The sequence below is a fragment of the Onychostoma macrolepis genome, chromosome 21, assembly GCF_012432095.1.
Source record: "Onychostoma macrolepis isolate SWU-2019 chromosome 21, ASM1243209v1, whole genome shotgun sequence".
In the NCBI taxonomy this organism is placed as follows: Eukaryota; Metazoa; Chordata; class Actinopteri; order Cypriniformes; family Cyprinidae; genus Onychostoma; species Onychostoma macrolepis.
Window position 1 is genome coordinate 20,905,492 of NC_081175.1, and position 21,497 is coordinate 20,926,988.

The window sequence follows — 21,497 nt, forward strand, 5'->3', positions numbered from 1 at the left end:
TTAGCCTGAATGGGAAATGCTCCAGTGAACGGAACAGTAATGGTAAGAGTGCACACATGCGATGGTATAGGAACCCTGGGAACCAGCCATCCCAGGAGTCTCGGCTAACCACCGTGCAGCCCCATGCCAGAGGCGGCCCACGCTAAACTCTACCATATGTACTATTTTTTGCTCAAGACTCTCGCGTTGAGTTTCTCTGGCCTGCCAGCTTGCCAGAGAAAAAGTGCAGCTTTTTTTTTTTTTTTTTTTAGTTTATTTTCCACCTGACTCTAAACACACACACAGTGAGCCACATTCAAATTATCTTTTGATGTAAGGTGTCTGTAGTTTGTTAGGACTGCTAGTTTTATTACCGGTGGACATGTTTGGGACGAGGGGGTTTGATACTGATTTGGGGTTATTGTTTTATCGAGCACAGAACTCTAGGGACTTTCTCCAAGCAGACTGCTGACAAATGCATCTAGTGTTTTCTCATGGGGCTCATGCCAAGAAAAGCTAGTTATTTTCTGCTTTCCTCCATTCTGTGTGTGTGTGTGTGTGTGTGTCTCTCTCTCTCTCTCTCTCTGTGTCTCTCTGTGTCTCTCTCTCTCTCTCTCTGTGTCTCTCTCTCTCTCTGTGTCTCTGTCTGTCTGTCTTGGCCTCCCTCTCTCTCTTTCTCGGAGTTCTGGAAAATGGACGCTGAGTGGATTTCCTGTTCCTGACAGACTGTTACACACTCCATCCCTCCATCTCTCACTGCTGGCTTCCTGTCTTTGTGTCAGCCAATCTGAAACTTACTGCAGAACGCAGATATACACGCTCCCCATCACCAGCTCTAGTCTTATGAGTGTTTGTGCAGCTTGCCATTGCTCATGTCCATCTGTGTTTGTCTTTCCTTGCCCATATGTGTAACTTTATGGTTCAGACTCACTTCCCACTGCCAACAGGAAAGCAACTCTAAAAGGTTATCTTTATCCCAAAAGACTAAAATCTCCCCAAATAACAGCTGTTCAGATAGACTTTTAGTAATGACGAGAATGTGACTGTTTGGTATCGTTTGATCATCGTCTACATGGCAAATTGGAATTCTTTCATCACCTCTGATGTGCAGCTTTTATGCAAACAGTCCTACATTGAGCACATTATCCATCTTCACTACAGTACTGTATAATTATATCTCCATTTAAGTGTTTTTCCAATAAGTCTTGTCACGTTAGGTCTTGTGGATTCTCTGCTTGAGTGGTGGTAGCTGTAGTTTCCATCCACAGACTCTTAGTGAATGTAAAGATCTCCAAGTGAAGATGAGGTCTTTTAAGTACAGGTCCTTTTCTTGAGCACAACTTTTTTATTAAAATGGTAATCTATTCCTTTTACTTGCTGGAAAAACCAGGCAGGCTGTACCAGCTTAACATGATTTATAGCTGGTCCAAGTTGGTCTACCAGCCGTGACCAGTTTGGACCAGCAAAAAGAAAAGAAAAAATCAAAAGCTGGTTAGGATTGTTCAGACTTGAATTCAAAAACTCTTGAGGCCAACCAAACTAAACTGTTTAAATGAATATGGTTAGTGCAAATCTTAGATGGTTTTGTAAAAAATCAAGTAAATGTCTAGAAGGATGTTGACAACCTTGTTGAATATATGAGCAATAGCACAAGAGTAGTTTATTAAGAGATTATTGCTCTATATCAGCATGGCTGTGATTTGGCCATAGGTAATCGTATGACACGCTTCTATAACATGTCATGTTTCTTGATCTCTCTAGGACTGTCAGAAGAGTGTAAGGTTGCGACACCAGCTTTCACGGATGCCCTGCGGCTCTACAGGCAGGCCAAGGATCACTATGGCACCTGGGACATGATGTGTGGAAACCAAGCACAGGTTGGTGAAGATCATTCATATTCGTTTAGAACATCTGGCAAATGTCAGAAATAAATCATCCTTTACACAAAACAGGATGCTTTGCATATAAAATGCATCGTTCCGTTGATTGTTGCATTTTCATACAGTATGTTTAGTGAGTTTAAGGTGCTCCTAATGCTATCTAATGGTCCTAAGACAATGTCAATGTAGGCGAAATCAAAGCTTCCCTGAAAAAGAACGAGACAGAGAGGAGGAAAGAACAGTTCAGACAGCATTTATCCCTGTGCACTTCTGTTTTCCTTGGCTCATTCGGGTAGAGTTTCCTCTACATGTCCTCAATCCAGGCTTTATCTTCTGTCCCAGACAGGTGGGAGGGCACCCAAACTTTGGCTCAGGTGTGGCTAACACTCTTAAATGAGCAATATTAATTTCACTGAGAACTTCAGCAGTGGAGAATTTGAGATGATCTAGGTTGAAGGAATTAGGTCTACACGCTTAAGGTGGTTTACCAGCCTGCCCAAGATGGTTTACAAGGTTAAACTTGACCCACCAGCTTGTAATTGCCTATAGACCTGGTGATTTGGCAACTGACCATCTAGACCAACTAATGACCATAAATTATCATCTCAGACCAGCTAGATCCATGCCAAACCAACTTCTGTGACTCTTAAACTCATGCTGTACTGTTCCTTTAAGACCTCTATATGTAAATTATCCATTATGGCTAACCTCCATGAGTTTCTTAAGTATTTAATGTGGGTGGTCATATCTTAATGTGCTAATATTTGTGACATCATAATTAATCTTTCTGAATGACCTATTTATCCCTCCCAAACTCATTTAAACACATAAACATACCAAATACAACGTTTTACATCTTTCCATCTGACCTGAAGCCCATTTCTAAAAGACTAGCTCTTTTAAAACTTTGTCTTGATAAATCAGACTGATCACTCTGTATTTAAGCTCTCTAATGTGCTGAAGCAGCACAAACCCTCAATAACGTCTAAACCGCAGAGCAGAGAGACAGCTGAGAATGTGTCATTAGAGGGGTGAGTTATGGTCAGGTCTCTGGTTTATACTGCTGTCTCAATTTAGTCATAGTGTGCTAGAAATAACCTTTCTAATAGATTTAGGAATATCTATCCTGCCTGCTTTCTCACGTACACACACAGATTTGAATAAAATGCAAACAGGCAATCATTAAAATTATTGGGTGCTGGTTGTCCTCACACCTCACACCGTCTCATGCGCATGCGCACACACACACACACACACACACATATAACCATACAGTGCCCTTAAAGGGGACTTGTAATGGAAAATACGGTTGTAGTTTTTTTTTTTTTTTTTTTTTTTATCTCATGGTATCTTCCATATACAACAAGAATAGATTTGAAATTAATGTAGTAATTTTGAAATTAAACTCTTATTTTTCCCATAGTTCTTCTGTTGAAATTTGGAGTATCAAAGTATGTTAAATGTTAAATATTAAATATTTTGTTCTCATACTAATTTTCATTAGTTAAATTAATATTCTTAAAATTAAAAGCCTTTTTCCACTGCGTATGATGTTTGGCGTCAGTTAAACTATTTAAGGTTAATTTTTTTTTTTTTTTTTTTTTTTTATGGCATCCCTACATAAAATGTTTAGTGTTTTTAATTTCAATTCAATAACCTTTTGATAGCTTTCAGTGACAAACTGTCCAGAATTTAAATTAAAATGCCATTTAAATGCCATTGAATATCTTCTCCTTCTACTATAGCTTTAAAATCCCTTTTATTTTGCGCACATTCAAGTCTGATGCGTCACTGTTAGTCAAGACGTCACTTTTTGTGCATTATTGTCAAAGAATTTGTTTTTACCAAATGAGAGATGACATTAAATGTATTTTCTGGGGTAGTCAACAGCATAAGTTTTATAGCTTAGGTTGTATTTGGTTGTACCTGGAATATTCCTTCAAAAGCACACTCGCACCTTCCTAAGAAATTGTTTGTTTTGGACTTTAAATGCGTTTTTTTTTTTGTTTTTTTTTTTGTTTTTTTTTTTGCTTCCTTCCAGAACACACCCAGGAAATGTTTCTTATGAATGAGCTTTTTGTGTGTTTGTGTGTGTATAAAGCCAATTAATGCATCTGTTCTTACACTTTAACCAAGGAAAAATACTACGAGTTGTATATAAAGAAGGTATTGACATTGTCCGTGTGCGAGAAACATGGTCATTCCTCTTCATCCCGACCTCAGCGGTGTTACAGGGCGTCGCGGTCAGCCTGGATGTGACACCACACTGGAAACGGCTGCGTGGGCTGTTATTACTGCTGGGTGTGGGCCGTCTGTTTTTTGTTTTTCTGTCAGGGGGTCTGCGTGGTGTTACTGCCCACCTGGCCCCTGCGTTGCTATGGAAACTGGACGAGGGGCGGGGGTGAGAGCGATTCTGTACTATTTACTGTCGGATGAAATTGTCAGAAGCTCATGGATTTAAGAGGAACTTGAAATCAAGCCGCTCACCCAAACATCTTTACATGAAGTTCATTGTATAGTTACTGGTACCAGTTTGTTCAGCCAAGCCTATAGCAGTAATTTGAGGTTAATTAGCCATTACTCATTGCTCCATTTTATGTGCATGGTGTGGCCGGATGCCTTACAGGTGACCAGCTAATACACCTCAAATAAATGTGTCAGGCAATCACTGTGAGGTCATAAAGAAACCCTTTTCGCTGACTTCATTACCCCCCTCTCTCTCTTCAACAAACACATTATTTGATATCAGGCAATATTAAAGTGTGAGCTAATCCTAATATTTAGACAGTGAACATGTCATGTTTGGTGTGTTATTTGATGAACCAATTGTCCCATCCCTAAAAACACACATGAAAAGAGCGGACTTATTCTTGCGGACACGTTTCTCGTCATCAAAGGTTGTTTCTGTTTTGGCTGTCATTGCATGAAATACAGTGAGCATGAACAAAACAGCCATCTGTGATGGGTGTCTAAGTTGTGGATTTGAACGATAAAGCATTGTGTTTCAGGAATTGATAGTTTGACATTGTACAGTCTGCAGTCTAGTTACTGAAGATATGCATGCAAAACCACTGAGCAGTTAGCATGAAGTTAATGATGCTCTCGAAACGGTCTTATCAGTTTCTTAAGCACTATTCAAATTCTGTCATCATTATTTAAATGGTACTTCCAGTTGCTGTGTAACCAATGTTTTTTTTCATCTACATCTTTGTGTGTGTTTGTGTCTAGATTCTTGCTAACCTGGCGATGGAGACTTTGCACCCTGAACTGAAGAATCTGATCGTACCTCGGCTGAAAGGAAAACTACAACAGAGACAGAGGGACTGGATGCTGGTTGGTTCTCATATGTAAATTCTGAAGCTGTCAAAAGAATCTTCTGTTCGTTTACACAAGTATTTGCAAACCATTTTCATGATTTTATAATGCTTCTCTTGGCAATAGATGTATTAATTTATTATAGATTAAAAAAAAATTAGATTCCACATTTTCAAGCAAGTATCATTTGGAATAAAAATAATAAAAATATTACTATTGGAATAAATATTACTATTAAAATATACTTACACTATATACTTGCAAAAACAGACAACAGATAAAATTTTCAAAAATCATGTTTTTATGTTATTGTGTTATTGTGTTGGGTATTTTTTTGTTTTGTTTTTTAACCTAGTCAAAAAAAGCCCAACTGCAGTTTCATTGAGATTAATTGGAATGCAGAATGAAAAAAACATGATTTTTGAGAATTGTTTTTGCAAATGAACTCTATATACATGTATGATTACACTGTGGAACATTACCAAATGGTATAACACTTTTTGAGGCTTCCATGGCTCACAACTCTCACAATTTTGACAGTTATCGGTGTTTCACAATTTACCTTATCGGTGTAAACCAGCTAGATTATTACCTTGGTGACAAGTTTACTACCTTGTAATGTTCAATACATTATACAAACAAATCATTTAGGTTTGTAAGGCATAAAAACAAATGCACGTGGTCAGCAAATGTCCTGAACATGTGCAGACTTTCCCCACTGACCCACTTATTGAGGTACATTTGTTACTGTATTAAGGAATTCATTTTTACATGTATGTGTATATCTTTGAGGTTTGTTTATCATCTGTTTGTTTGCCCTGTCAGATCTCAGATGCAGTATACAGACAGGTGCTGTCACAGACAAATACTCAACACGAAGCTCTGGCTCAAGTATGTGAGGTGGAGCGCCCCCGTCTGGACTCTGCTCTGCGCACAGATATGGATCAGATCATCACGTCCAAAGAGCACGTTTCTGGAAAGATCCGTGGTAAGAGAAAAACCAATCAACCTTCCCTGTGGAGATTACTAATGTGTCATACATGGCCACACACTTCTGATGTTGCTTTAAAAAAAAAAACTCTCTCTCAAAAAAAAAAAAGCAGGAGCAAAAACACATTGCCTGATTCATGACAATTATGATCTTAAGATGCTATAATTATATATGTATAATAAGAGTATTGCTTTATCATCAGTCTTTTCTTGTGTTCTGATGATTCAGTATTACAGATACTTTTGAATCAACACTTAATGATTGTGACTTCATCTAATACACGGATTATGCCACAATTTATTTTAATTCACCCTATTCCGAGCTGCACTATTTCAGTCTCACATTCTTCCACATGATCCTTCTTTCATTGGAATTCAGTCTCAGTCAACATAGTTTGGCTTTAACCTTTAGGTCTGACCGTCCTGCCATAATGTAGGTTTGGCAAGAGTACTACATTTTTCTTGTGTCATTTGTGGCTAGGACTTTGTTCCACCCATAGCACATTTCAAACAACACGAGCGAAATGATCTTGACAGCATGTTTTTGAGTATTTGTACAGATCTCTAAATTACTTTGGAGTCCATCTGTGTGTTTGTGATAGCTCCTTTATTCTTACGGAATAATAGTGGTTGTTTTGACACGTAGGACAGGTGCTTTCCTGCAAACACTTGTTCACAGATACCAGGGCCTATTATGTGTTCTAGAGTCTTAAGCTTTCATAATTGAGTCTTTTCTAAAGCGTTCTTTGTTTTGACACACAATTTGAGGAGTGAGACAACATTTAAACATAAAAGTCCCTTGTAGGTCAGGATGTCTTTCACGTGTGCTGAACATTTCACATGAATTTAAAGCTTAAGTTTTCATGCAATCAACTGTAATTAAAAAAAAAAAATTTCCTCTATAAGGGGCGTTCTTCTAGTGCGCTAATATTTGTCTAATCCTCTTCTTGAAGCGTTGGTGTTGCCCCGTGTTGAACACCTTGTGAGAAGCAAGGTTCAGCCCTACATCCACTCCATCCTGGAGGCCCTCATGGAGCCCACCAGCAGAGGATTCTCTGAAGTGAGGGACATCCTCTTCCGTGAGCTGGTGGAGGTCAGCAAGAACACAATGAACGATAGCAGCAGTGAGAAACTGGGAGAGGTGAGGCAGGACTTTGATTAACAATGTTAGCAGAGCCTTTTTAAAGCGGTAGCTAACTCAAAATCTTCTCTTCGTAGCATATGGACAAGATTTCCATGTTGGCCTTCCATCCGGTGAAGATGCAGAGCTGTTATGAGAAGATGGAGGCGTTGAACCTTGAAGGCCTCCAGCAGAGATGTGACGTGTCCAGTCCCTCTGTGTTCATCCAGAGAGCTCAGATCCTCATGAGACAGGTGTCTTTCCTCATTTTTTTAAATATACCATTGAAATATCTAAAACTTCTTGAAGTTTTGCAGCACTTGGCACTAGCACTTGAAATCGATTTGATATTAATCATTTCATAGCCTGCATTCATTTTTCTGGTGCCCACCAACAAAATAAAAAAAAGCATTCACATCCATTTAGCAGTGAGGCCAAGAGCATGAATCAATGAGAAAAATGGTTAAAGCATATTAAAGAGAAAGCGGTTTATTGTTAATGAGCGCCACCCTGAGGTAATACCTCTTATTGCAGGTATGTTGGCAATTGAGACTCATACTGAGATTTTACAAAATTAAAAAAAAATAATAAATAAAAAATAGCAAGTGAAACAGATCACATCTATCTATATGTCTGTCTGTCTATCAATCTATCTGTCTATTCTATTTTGGTGTATGATATCCCATGGTCATTTTAGTATTATATGCATGCAGAAAATGTGCATACTGATTGCTTTTACTTTGTGATATGTTATTCCAAAATAGCCTTTGTCCTTTAGAATTATATAATCTTTACAAATAAAGCATCAAAGTTGATGATAATCCTTCCTAAAATTCCTCTATTGATGTATGTAGCAAATGGACAACGCAGTGCACACATTTGAGCAGCTGGTCCATCAGAGTCTAGACGGCCACAGTGGGGAGGATCTCTGCAAGACCATCCAGCGCTGTCAGGACCGAGTACTCAAAGTAAGTGCGTTAGTTGGGTCTTTACTCTGCAAAGCTGAAACAGCTCCTGGGTCATTGCTGTATTAGAATAAAAATGAAGAAATAAAGGTGGCCTTTAAAAACATTCTATTTGTTTGTGGCCTGCAGAAATATGACTATGACAGCAGCACAGTGAGGAAGAAGTTCTTCAGGGAGGCTTTGCTTCAAATCATCATACCGTACATGCTGAAACAGCTCTCCCCATCCTGTTCACCGGTTGGTACAAGGAATCAGCCTCTCTCTGTGATATTCGGAAGTGCTGTTGTTCTGTGTCTTTTTTTTTTTTTTTTTAAGGAATTTTATGCTACACATCCCCTTGTAAGAAAAAACAGATCTTTTTTTTTTTTTTTTCTTTCTACTGTTAATATTTCTCAGATATTAATGGGGGCTCAGGTAAAAAAATGTCACCAAAAGAGAGAAAATGACCCAGAAATTAAACTGTTGACACATCATAATAATAATAATTATTATTATTATTATTATTATTATTATATTTAACTGGGTAATTTATTATTCAAATTTATTGACTTGTTGCTAATAATAATAATATTGATTCTGTTGTTAAGTAGTATTTGAAACCAGATCATATAAAAATAGTACTGTTGTTGTAGTTTATATTTTTATTATTATTATTATTATTATTATTATTGATAAGATGATTATATAAATACTAAATTATCTGGTTACAAATAGTACTACTACCACAATCACTACTACTACTGTTATTATTATTATATGTAATTGGATGATTTATTATGATTAAAATTAATTTATCTTGTTGCTAATTATTATGCTAATTATCATCTTGTTGATGATCATTATAATGATTATGGTGCTGATGATAGTAGTAGTAGTATTTGTAACCAGATTATATAAAATTATTACAGTTGTAGTTTATTCTTCTTAGTATTATTAATAATGTTATTAATATAGTTATTATTAGAGATTATATATAAAATAAATTATCTGGTTACAAATACTACTATCATCATCATCATCATCATCATTATTACTATTATTATTATTATTATTTGTAACCAGATCATTATAAATGTATATAATTTATACATTTATTATATCTTGTTGCTGATAATAATAGTTTATTATTATTATTATTATTATTATTATTATTTGTAATCAGATAATTAATTCCATACAATGAGTTGATTTATTGGTCTTTTACAGTTAATTTATAGATAGAGCCTAATTATTTATCATTTATTTTAAATTATAAATATACATATTTTACACAAAATTAGGAAACATGGTGTGTTTTGGTGTTAAAAAAACCTTTTTGTTTTTGACATGTAGGATCTGCCCAAGTTCAAGGAGCTCATCTTTGAGGACTTCTCTAAATTCATACTAGTAGAGAACATCTTTGAGGAAGTGGTCCTGCAGTCAGTCAGCAAGGACATCATGATGGGTGAGTGTTTGCACAATATAGCACAGCCTCCATACCTTGCTGCTTAAAAATAGTGTTGCAATGTGTTTTCAATCATTCCTTTTTAATTCTGCAGCTGTGAAGGAAGCTGCGCTCCAGCGAAGGCACAACCTGTACAGAGACAGCATGGTCCTGACCAACAGCGACCCCAACCTGCACCTGCTGGGAGAGGACACCATCGACTGGGCTGACCAGTTCGGAGGAGTTAAGGGAGAGAGGCAAGGTGACGAAGTGGTCAACAGGAGACGCAAACAGATCGTCTCCATGATCCACCTGGACGGGATGCCTCTACCATACGAGTCCTGCCAGGAAGTACCAGGAGTGTACGGCATCCCAGAGGAGAACGAAGGGCAGACAGAACAAGATCTTGAAACAGAAAAGCCTGCGAACCCAATACAGCACGTACCCATCGAGAAAGAACCAGGTTCTCCTGACAGCATCAATGAGATCCGAGACCTCATAAACCCTGTGCTGGAATTTGTCGAAAAAGACTGCTCACAGTTGACCAACGGGATGTTGCCTTTGGAAGAAGGCGATGAGGTGAAGCACATCACAACGGTAACAGAGATCGTGCCAAGGGAATCACCAAAAAAGGTTGACGAAGAATTGGATACCACCCAGATCGAACAGTCTTTAGAAGAGGAGCAGTCCGTATCCGCCATTGAAAGCGCCATTCAACAGATCGAGATCGCCATCCAGGAAGACCCCAGCGAGAACCTGAGCGAATGCGCCATTGACTCTGATGGGGAATTCGCTCAAACCTCTACCAACTCCAGCCCTCTTCATCATGATGACAGTGGGTTTCAGTCTCCAGCCAATGAGAATGTAGAAGAAGTGGAGCCTCAGGCAATCACAGACGAGGTGGTGGACACAGAGCAAGTGATGTTAACTCTGGTGGAGGGAGTGAAGTGTAGCATTGATTTAGACGCCAAAGCTCCTTGTGATGCTTCAGAAAAGAAATCAGAATTTGAAATCGAAAGTTGAGATATAAGCGAGATATAAAACATATTATAAACTGAAAGTGTTTGCTGACACACTTTTGTTTGCTTTCCATCAGCAACACTTTATGGGTGATATTTCAGCCAGTTTGTTGTTAATTTAATTTAATTTTAATTACAGTTTTATTTTCTGTTTTTCCAGTTAATTTAGACATTTTGTGGATGTTTATCAATGAGAAATTTGTGTATATGTATACATATTGAATATTCTCATAGGCTATATACACAGATTTATATGACCTTCTGTGCCTTTATTTTATTTTATGTAACTCATGACTCCCACACTAATTATAATGTGGCAGAGGTTTCATAAACTGTCATTATCTTGGACAGTTCCATTTCCTGTTCCTGTGCTCACTTGTTAGTTTGGTTGCGGGTGGAGTAAACCAGCATGCTTCCACCTCTTGACATCGGTGAGGAGGTTAGTATTGTAACTAATGCAAATGTGTGGACTTCACCTGAATGTACTCGTATGTACAGTGAAGTGACTTGGTGCATTAGAAAGGATCTCAAAAGTACAGTGATATTTCATAGGGTCCATCTGAAACTTTAGTCTTTTTTGCCTTCTGTTAATTGTGGAATATATTCAAACACTAATTGTGCATGTATTAATGCAGCGTAATTAAGCACTTAAACAATAACTCTGCAAATGCATTCAGATAAATTAAAGCTTGCTTTTTAATGCTTGTAGACTTTCTTTTGTGGTTTTAAAGTGAGCTAGTTCCTATAGAAAGCATTAACACTCTGTAATGTGTGTTTAGTTCTCACAGACGTGCTGTGACCCAGATTCACATCCTCCACCTGTTTATGTGTCTTAAGGAAGATGGAAATCCCATTACTGAGTTGCAGATAGAGCTTAATGGCAAAGGATTGAAGTAGGTGTAGAAAAATCCTTCGAATCAGTTCACATCTTAGTTTAGTAGCTTTGTGGAAACTTTGGGGAGCTCAGCTCATGTGTGAACGTGAGGAATTCTGGGACATCATACAGGACTGATGGGCAAAGGTTTGCTCTGGTATGTAGCTGTGGGATTTTCTTTCTTTTTTTCTTTTTTTGCTAAATTACTAGAATTACCGTTAATTCATTACTGGACATTTATGTTTGAATGTTTTCTGCTCATTTATCTATCATTTTAGCTCCACGCATATTTCACTGGTTATTTATTTTTAAAGTGTGATATTTTCTACATCTTCTGTTCCTTTGTAAGGCAGCAATGGATAAATAAATGACTATTATTTTGAAATGTGTATGCTGTGTAAATTAATTTAAGATGTTACACTGGCATTCAAAAGTTTGGAGTCATTTTCTTAAAGAAATTAATACGCATTAAATTGATATAATGACTTCTAAGACTTACACAGTTACAAAAAAAATAATCTATTTCAAATGCTTTTCTGTTTGAACCTTTGATTCATCAGATAATCATGAAAAAATATATTATAGTTTCCACAAAAGTATTAAGGAGCACAACTATTTTGAACATTGACAAGAAATGCTTCTCGAACACTAAATCAGCACATTAGAATGAAGATGCTGCAAATCACAGGAATTAAATGCATTACATTATTACAAATTGCATGTATTTTAGATTAAATAAATGTAGCCTTGGTTGGCTTAAAATCCTTCTTACCAACCCTAAACTTTTGAACGTTAGTATAAATTTTAAGCTTTATATATAAAAACCTGACTACCAGGACAAGAAGTTTTGTGAATTTAGTATTTTTTTCATGTCATTATATTGTTTAGAGCATAAAAAACAAATTTGAAAAATAGAATTTTTGAAAAATATTGTATGCTAGGTGCTCTGTAGAGGACATCAGGACTTTAAAATGTCCTGTTTTTAAAAAAAAAAAAAAATGGATAGAAATTAATAGACATGAAAAGGCAAAAAGAGTGGGATCTTTGTTTTTAATCACAAATCAATTTTTATTTTTTATAACAAACTAAAGATATTTTTCTTTATTGCTTTTTGCTGCCTCTGGGGCAACTGATAAGTCATTTTGAAGGCATTCGCTATCATTGCTATGCAGATGATATTCAACTATATATTTCTTTTAAGTCTCATGAAATTACAAAATTGTCTACTCTTTTAAATTGTATAAACTCTATTACATGCATTTATTTCCTCGCGCCTTGATTATTGCAACTCTCTTTATACCTGTCTTAGTAATTCATCCCTCAAATGTTTACAAGAGGTTCAAAATGCTGCAGCTAAGCTTTTAACCAAGTCATCAAAGAGATCTCACATAACCCAAATATGAATTTCTTTACATTGGCTCCCTGTCAAATTTAGAATTAATTTTAAAATTCTCATCATGGTGTTTAGAGCGTTGCATGGTCAAGCCCCTGTGTATATAAGAGATGTTGAAACCCTATAACTCTAATGGCAATCTGAGATCCTCAAATGTGACCCAGGACTACAAAACCAGTCTTAAGTCGCTGGGGTATATTTGTAGCAATAGCCAAAAATACATTGTATGGGTCAAAATTATAGATTTTTCTTTTATGCCAAAAATCATTAGGACATTAAGTAAAGTTCATGTTCCATGAAGATATTTTGTAAATTTCCTACTGCAAATATATCAAAACTTATAATATGCATTGCTAAGAACTTCATTTGGACAACTTTAAAGGCAATTTTCTCAATATTTAGATTTTTTGCACCCTCAGATTTTCAAATAGTTGTATCTCAGCCAAATATTGTCCTATCCTAACCAACCATACATCAATGGAAAGCTTATTATTTATGAAAATTAGAAAAATGTACCCTTATGACTGGTTTTGTGGTCCAGGGTCACAAATCAGATCCTGCTAGTTGTTCCACACTCCAGAATAGATTGAAGACAAAAGGAGACTGTGCCTTTGAAATAGTTGCTCCCAAGTTGTAGAATGCTCTTCCTCTGGAACTGAGATCTGTGGACTCGGCGGACATTTTTAAAAAGCAGCTGAAAACTCACTTATTAAAATTTGCTTTTGTCTAATTTATTTTTTATTTTTTTTAATTGTCATGTCTATTTTTATTCTTCATTTTACATTTTTGTTGTAAAGCACTTTGTGACACTTGCGGTTGAAAGGTGCTATAGAAATAAATATTACTTAATGAAAAATGGGTTTTCCCATTATATACAATGTATCAATAAACCATCTAATTTGCATGTAATTTGTTTTTGGGGCAACGTAGAGTGAAAAAATAAGTGCAATAATGGGAGTAATATTTGGCAAGATTTTCATAATATCTAATATTTCATATGAATATTGATATATAATTTTTCCCTATTAATTTGTTGTCTCCTAAAATGTGTAATAAACACGCTTTAAGTCCTGGTGTCCTCTACAGCGGATTTGTATGAAATTGATGTCCCGTTTCATAACAGAAAGTCATATTTTGATTTAAAACCCCATTACATTTTTCTAAGATGTTGATTTATGACAAACAGTTTGAAAATTAGTCAAATTTTAAGTGATCATTACAAAATATTATTTCCATAACGGTGTTAAATTTGATCATTTAATTGATTTAAATGATTTTTAAAGACCAAGCAGAGGGAGTAGTCATGGTGAAACATCCAATCATTTGATATCTCTGAAAAGCCCTGTGTCTCTCATGGAGACTCGTGTCACGGTGGGGACCTAAATTGAGGTCCCCACGGGTAAACAAGCTAATAAATCATACAGAATTAAGTTTTTTGAAAATCTAAAAAAGTTTCCTGTAAGGGGTAGGTTTAGGTGTAGGGCAATGGCACATACTGTTTGTACAGTATAAAAACCATTACGCCTATGGAGAGTCCCCACAAGGATAGCAAACCAGACTGTGTGTGTGTGTGTTAAAGCCTTTGGCTAAAATGTAAACAACAAAATTTATGTGATGCAACTTGGTATTTTTCTTATTAAAATGCAAATGCCGTAGACAAGGGTGTAGACTTGTAATCAAAACCTTTAATACATTCTGCAATAAAACAAATTTCATTTAAAAACAATTAAGCAATGGAGAAAAACAAAAAGATTGCCTGGAGGAACATTACTACTAGTGCATTTGAATCATTGCGGTGAGGATTGCAGTTTCTAATTTCTGCTCTCAGTCAGTCAGTCAGTCTCCATGCATCTGTATTGCTGGTGAACATTAACTAAGGCCACGTGATTTGCATTTCTCGTTTTGTTCAAACCATTGTTTTTTCTGCTATTCAGCAGTAATTTCCAGCATGACACAAAAACGCCTGATCTTGACTCATGTAGGAAGTTTACTATGAGGTTTAAAACTAATGTTCCCAAAATAACAGAAAACCACCAGCTACAGTAAAGCAAATCTCACAGAAGAGAATTTAAACATTCATCTGTGTAACAGAAAATTAGCTTAATTACATCAGTAGTTGTAGAAAGTATAAAACCGGTCAATGAGGCACATCTCCGTTTAGTACGGTGCTAAAATCATATGCGTTTAACACTTGAAATGTTGTGTTTCCAATAAGGTTTAAAATCTAACCTCAACACTTTTGAAAGCTGTTTTTTAACCAATTTTACAATTGGTTATCACCAAACTTCAGTTAAATAAGATTTCGTGCATTATCTTTAAAATACAACCCTAAAAAAACGTTCAAAATGAGAATCATCCCTGTTCAGTGTACATACCGCAGTATCTTGCACGTCTTAGTGATCATGGCCACAGAAACCCGGTATCATAAAATGTTTCCTGTTGCTCGCGATCTAGAGTCCACAGTCAACTCAGATGAACATTTCGAGATGCCGTCTCGTGTTTTTGTTCTCTCATGTCTTCTCAAATGTGATTCAGTAGAGGAAAAGCCAGAAAGTATCCCAAAACGGATCCCATGATGACCCCCAGGAAGATCCACACGTTGTAGGACATGACGCAGAGCATGAGCATGTAGCCTAGTGTCACCTGCAGGATGTGTATGGCGGTCTGGAGGAAGTGCAGAACCCAGCTGAAGACAGAAAGAGGCAAAATGGACATTTGTTGGGGGGCAGAGATTCATTAAGCTACAATGCAAGAGGTATAAATAATCATCAACTCGTTGTTTATCTTTCCACCTGACCGATTTTGATGTCATACCAGTTCTTGGAAAACATTTCCCAGTTGTCTTGTGAGCATTACCTCTTCTTAGCAGCGGCGTCAGCGTCAGCAGTGGTGGCCGTATTCTCGGTGGGAGCTAATGAGATCTCAGAGGGGCTGTTGGTCAGAGAAGAGCTTCCCTCTTGACACTTCATGACAGGGGTGAAACAGGACGCTTCAGGAGAGAAAGGCACCGGAGCGGATGAATGTGTAATGGAGGATTGCTTCTGTTTTCCAATAGTGATCTTCCACACCTTCAGAAGCTCGTAGATCACGGTGAGCAGTAGAACGACAAACACCGACAGCACCATGCCTGTAGAGAGAAATCAAGACATAGGCTTTTCACACTTTAATTTGCTAATCTAACTTTTAAAATTAAGTGTAAAATGTTTTTTGTTTTTTTAACTCTAGGGTCTGAAGATCAAAATGTTAATGTGAAAATATTTAAATGTAAATCCTTCAGGTTTATATAGCTAAAATCAGTTGTTAAAAAGGTAGTAAATAATGTTCAGATAAAATGTTTAAACTAGTGGTGGGCATAGATTAATTTTTTTAATCTAGATTAATCTCACTGTAATCTTGGAATTAATCTAGATTAAAATGGCTCATTTGAATTCTGCCAAGTAGATCAGAATAAGTTCACTACTAGTAGTAAACAACTAGCAGTCATCAAGAATTTAATATTGATAATAACATCGAAGACATTGTATGATTATTCCTTAAAGATAAGGTTTTAATAGTTTTAGTAGTAGTAGCCCATTACGTTCTGCCCAATGTCTTCAAGTGAAACCGAACTTTTATTTTGACGGGTTGCCGTGAGGATAGTTTTTCTCAAATGAAACGCTCTAATGCTAATGAAGTGACTCTCAGAGCAGTTCTGGAGATGTTGTTCATGTATTTATGTCCTCATTTAGTGAGACGACAGACGTTAATATCGCCGCAAGCGTCACGCGGGCTTCTGTATGAGTAGTGAACAAACCCGTGCGTCTGCGCCATACATTAACACAGAGACACACAGAAGTCATATTTAAATAGACGTTTTGCGGCTTAATATTTACAAATAGGAGTGGGAGTGTGCTCACTTGTGTGTGCGCCACGCTTGTTTGTGTGTGTGTGTGTGTGTGTGCGAACCGAGGCGGAACTCCGCTGTGCGCGCGATACAGAGAGCGCGACCATGTAACGTAGAGACAGAAATGACTTGCTGATTTCCATCGGGAAGCTTCTTAAAAATAAATTTTCCCTGAAGCAAACCCGGCGGCTTCACAGCTGCATCCATGTTAGCATGCATACACACAGGTTCGAAGACTCGTTCTCGCCCCCTACAGTGCTATTCGGCTAGGTATACATCCGCGCTAAAATATCAAGGTGAAAGTCATCATAGCTTGCGTAGTATAGACCCAGCTCCCAACCCAACTTTGAGAATAGATTAACGGCGATATTTTTTTTATCGCCCGATAAGAGTCTCACGTTAACGCAGCACGTTAACGCCGATAACGGCCCACCACTAGTTTAAACGTAAATAAAAATAAAAGCCAATTATTTATATTTAATCTAGTTGTTATAAATAGTTGAATAATTTTTTTTTAATTTAAATTAATACTTTTTTTCAGCAAAGGTGCATTACAGAATGTTATAGTTTGACAGGAAAGTATGTTACAAAAATGTTACAAAATATTTCTTTTTCAAATAAATACTGTTCTTTCATACTTTCTATTCATCAAAAAATCCTGAAAAAATATTGATATTTTTCCACAAAAAATATTGATGCAGCAAATCAGCATATTAAAATGATTTCTGAAGGATCGTGTGACACTGAAGACTGGAGCAGCTTTACATCACATTAATAATTTATGGTTGAATATATTAAAATGGAAAACAGTTATTTTAAATTGTAATAATATTTCACAATATTACTATTTTAATTCATTTTTTAATCAAACAAATAGTGAGCGTAAGAGAAAACATTTAAAAAAATATTACTAACCCCAATATACATATACCGTATTGACCCGAATATAAGACAATGTTTTTTTTCTTGGAAATACAACTGAAAAAACGCAGTCAGGGTCTACACTTTGACATGCCAATAATACACCCACAACAATAGGTGACGCCAAAAATGCATAAAACTAGTGTGCCATGAAATAATAATGTAACGTGTGTTGTAAAGATCGCGAGTGAAAACAAAAAAAAGAAAAGCTTACAGCGGCACGAGTCGTGACTGTCATGTTAGCCTGATGGGACCAAACTTCCTCTGTAAGTGATTTTAAAACAGAAGACAGTACCCAGATTTGAAGACTACAATAAAATTTTACTTCTACTGTTAATAAAATTTTGGTAGGCTACTGTGAGATGGATAGCCTAAATGTTATATAATTCAGATGGGCTACCTGTTATTTTTATGGTATATTAAAAAGTGTATATTTTTTAAATGTCATTGTTGGTACATTTTACCAGTAGGCCTATTTACCATGCTTTCAAAACAAAAATTAAAATAGGAAAAATATGCAATATGAAAATAATTTAAGAAAAAATGTGTTTTACAGAGAGAGAGAGAAAAAAACCAACAAGATTTTGTTTTCAAAAAGCCTTTTTCCAAAAGGTACATCTGGAAAAAGGGGGGTGGTCTTATATTCGGGTCAATACGCTAATATCATTATCTGTTTGACTGCTTTCAATGAACTGAAACCAACAGGGAACAAACCAAATCAGGAAGCTGTTGTTTACGTGATTCCCACAGTATGACTGAATACACACACACACAACTACAGGACATTTAAGCCCTACACTATAATATACTCTATAAAGGTGCAGCATTTCTACAACAGAGCCTGAAGTCAAAACTGTGTAACAGCTGGCCCAATTTTCTGGTATATTTCAAGCTCACCATTGTCTGTTCAAGAAAACAGTGACGCTTTTATGTGAAGCCGTAACACCTTGTAGGCTTTGAATCTGCACATTTTTGTCTTCTACCCCAGATCATTAACCACTATGCCACAACACCAGTCAAAGTGCATCTTGGAAACGCAATTCAGTGTTTATATTGCGTACCTGATGTTTAAACACCATCAAAAGAGCAAGAGTGTTGTTATATTGTGATTTGATTTGAAATTTAGAAGAGTAGTGTCACTTCATGGTGCTTTTGCACCCATTTCCAAACTTGCAAAGCAACTGCAAGTGAAAAGTGCAACCACCAATTCTGTTTTGAACACAGAAGAAATAAAGTCAGGTGTGGAATAGTGTTGTTTTAAGATACTATAATAGTTTGAATTAATATTTTGCATTCATTTTTATTTTAATAATTGTTCATTTTAGTAAATTTTTTTGTAATTTTGTTATGTTTTTGTCATTTTAATGATTTTTTTTTTGGTCTATATAGTTTTTGTTTTTAATGTCTATATAGTTTTTATTCATTTTATTTCATTTTTAGTTTTATTAAAATCAAAATGAGAAATGTTGTCTTGGCCACTAACTGAAATAAATTTCTATTTTTTTACTACTACTTTTTTTATTTTTATTTTGGTGAATATAATATATAACTTCAATTATAGGCAGTGTGTGTACGTATACATAATATAATAATTTAAATTGAAGTAAATTAAAATGTAAAAAAAATTAAAAATAAAAAAACACTGCAGTAATTGAGGAGATAATTGTAGTTTGTGCAAGAACTATCACTTTAATGTCAAGTAACGTGTACAAGAAAACAAGTTAAACAACTTTTGCATATAACTGATTAAAAAAATAGCAAGATGGTTTGGTATAAACTGTCATGCATGCATATTATATGATCATGTTTGGTCTTGTTTGTAAAACCCATCTACCTGCAGGCCCACGCACATCCCAGAAGTCAAACAACAGCGTGACATTGCTGGATCCTTCAAAGTGCATCTGCAAAAGACAGAACACAAGAACATAATAAGCCGGCTTGTAATTAGTGACATGTTTCCATTGAGGGTCGACTGTCAACCCATCCCGTGGGAAGAGTCTATAAACAGAAGTTAATGATTCTTCCATTACCTTGTCAAAACAGGTAATACAATCCTCCCAGTCTATGAAGTTCAATCCTGGACGTCTGATTAACTACTATTATCCACATCGCATCGCAATAATTCAATGCCATCAAGCTTTGCTTTTTGCTTGACTTGCTTAAACTACCCTAGCAACTGTCAGAATACACAATATCTCAAAGCTAGACCTGAGCTGACTTTGTGGCCTTGGCTTTTCTCAGTACTTCTGCAGGTGTTAATGTTCAAAAAAAAAAAAAAAAAAAAAAAGTCATAAAAGGGTGGTAGAGGAAGCCTTACCATTTACTCGTGACAGTCACATTATAGGAAACAGCACCTTGAGGACTGACACCTTAAACTTGTACTAACAAGTGTGCTTCAGGAAGTACAGATAGGAGAAAAGTAGACAAGGAGGTCCCTGTTACGCTCCAGATCAACAACATTCCATGACTTGCTATAATCATGAGTAAATCTGCTGTCCTGTCTTCAGAAGCAAAATTTAGGAATTCCATCCAATCCATTCCAAGCACTGGAGAATTCCAGTGTCCTGCACCGCATACTGTATATCTTCTGTTCTGGAGATAATTTTGCATTAGCCAAGTGGAGACAAGTGGCTTTTGATACATTTGTGCCCTATCAAGAACTTCCCAGTGTTATCTCAGAGCAGCTGTGTCAGCTCTCACATGAATACATCTTTTATTTGCTCTGTGAAATGCTGTGGCCTGGTCAACTTCAGTGTAAAAATAGGTCAAAAGAATCATTTTGACAATTTTGCAAAACCTGCTACTTTTGTCCATGCAACACAAAAGGAGATGTGATGGAATGACAGCCTTAGTCATCTTCACTTTTATTAAAGGAATAAATATGCAATATAAGTGAACGCTGAATAAGGCTGTCAGTTCCCAATATAAAGGTTAAAGGTAATGGAATTATCTTTTTAAGTAACTATTAATATAACACGCCCTTGGTGTATTAAAATGAAATATGCATGTCCATGTAGTAAGAAACAGCAACAGTTTTATCCCTATTTTTAAGCCACTAAAACGCGGTCTTGGATTACAGATGCATTTATTTACGTGTAAATGACAGCATAGAAATACAAGAACTATGAAATTAAAAAGGCTACTACCTAAACAAGTCCACACGTTATTTTGAAGTGTAGTGTTGAACTGACTGTAATTTACATGCGTGAAATCAATGAAATTACAGAGTACAACTTACATTCATGATGAAGTCGCGTGCGGTCTTCTAAAGAGGAGTTCAGGTAAATTTAAGACAGATGACACGACCCTTGCCTCAAAAACACAACTTTCATTAGCCCCTGCAACTCAACAGCCAAATTAGCCACATATTTCTGTACCCATACAGCCGCATAGCTGAGAAGCGTTCAGCCCAAACAAAAAAGAGTGCCGTTACATCGCGAGGCTTTATTTATATGCGCCGAAAAGGATTATGGGAGTTGAAGTCCTCTGAGGTCTGATGCGGAAATGACCAAAAACTCGATTAGAACTACATACCACTCTAAATTACTTTATAAATGCTATTTAACGTGTATGAAGACATGTTAAATACGGAGTTTACAAATACAACAGGTCTGTATACATGTATTTATTTTTAATTTTTTTAATCATACAAGGTAAATAATCCGATACAAGCTTTATAACCAGTTCACAGACATAGATTGTGCATTTTAATACAATTTTGGTATAATACAACAA

At 36.2% G+C, this 21,497-nt stretch overlaps 2 protein-coding genes across 2 annotated transcripts in view; one reads left to right on the forward strand and one right to left on the reverse strand.

Annotated features, from left to right (window-relative positions):
• Nucleotides 1-14,066, forward strand: part of niban2a (niban apoptosis regulator 2a) — a 29,679-nt gene extending 15,613 nt beyond the window's left edge. The window contains exons 6-14 of the mRNA XM_058758692.1: nucleotides 1,741-1,856; nucleotides 5,088-5,192; nucleotides 6,000-6,162; nucleotides 7,118-7,305; nucleotides 7,383-7,538; nucleotides 8,139-8,252; nucleotides 8,379-8,486; nucleotides 9,582-9,693; nucleotides 9,788-14,066. Of these exons, the coding sequence (XP_058614675.1) occupies nucleotides 1,741-1,856; nucleotides 5,088-5,192; nucleotides 6,000-6,162; nucleotides 7,118-7,305; nucleotides 7,383-7,538; nucleotides 8,139-8,252; nucleotides 8,379-8,486; nucleotides 9,582-9,693; nucleotides 9,788-10,695 (1,970 nt within the window). The 3' untranslated portion in view covers nucleotides 10,696-14,066. The remainder of the gene's footprint in view (nucleotides 1-1,740; nucleotides 1,857-5,087; nucleotides 5,193-5,999; nucleotides 6,163-7,117; nucleotides 7,306-7,382; nucleotides 7,539-8,138; nucleotides 8,253-8,378; nucleotides 8,487-9,581; nucleotides 9,694-9,787) is intronic.
• Nucleotides 14,067-14,623: 557 nt separating this feature from the next.
• On the reverse strand, nucleotides 14,624-21,193 carry slc31a2 (solute carrier family 31 member 2). The gene is made up of 4 exons (XM_058757141.1): nucleotides 21,001-21,193; nucleotides 19,597-19,663; nucleotides 15,815-16,085; nucleotides 14,624-15,644 (listed from the first exon to the last, which is right to left on the reverse strand). Exons 1-4 carry the CDS (start codon nucleotides 21,004-21,006, stop codon nucleotides 15,479-15,481), a joined length of 510 nt encoding a protein of 169 aa, XP_058613124.1. The 5' UTR covers nucleotides 21,007-21,193; the 3' UTR covers nucleotides 14,624-15,478.
• Between the last annotated feature and the right edge of the window lie 304 nt (nucleotides 21,194-21,497).

What these genes read in the sequence shown, in the direction of transcription:
- slc31a2 (XM_058757141.1), bottom strand. An exon ending in GGATGTGCGTGGGCCTGCAG is followed by an intron (nt 16,086 to 19,596) that starts GTAGATGGGTTT and finishes TTCTCTCTACAG; the next exon opens with GCATGGTGCTGTCGGTGTTT. An exon ending in GACGCCGCTGCTAAGAAGAG is followed by an intron (nt 15,645 to 15,814) that starts GTAATGCTCACA and finishes TTCTGTCTTCAG; the next exon opens with CTGGGTTCTGCACTTCCTCC.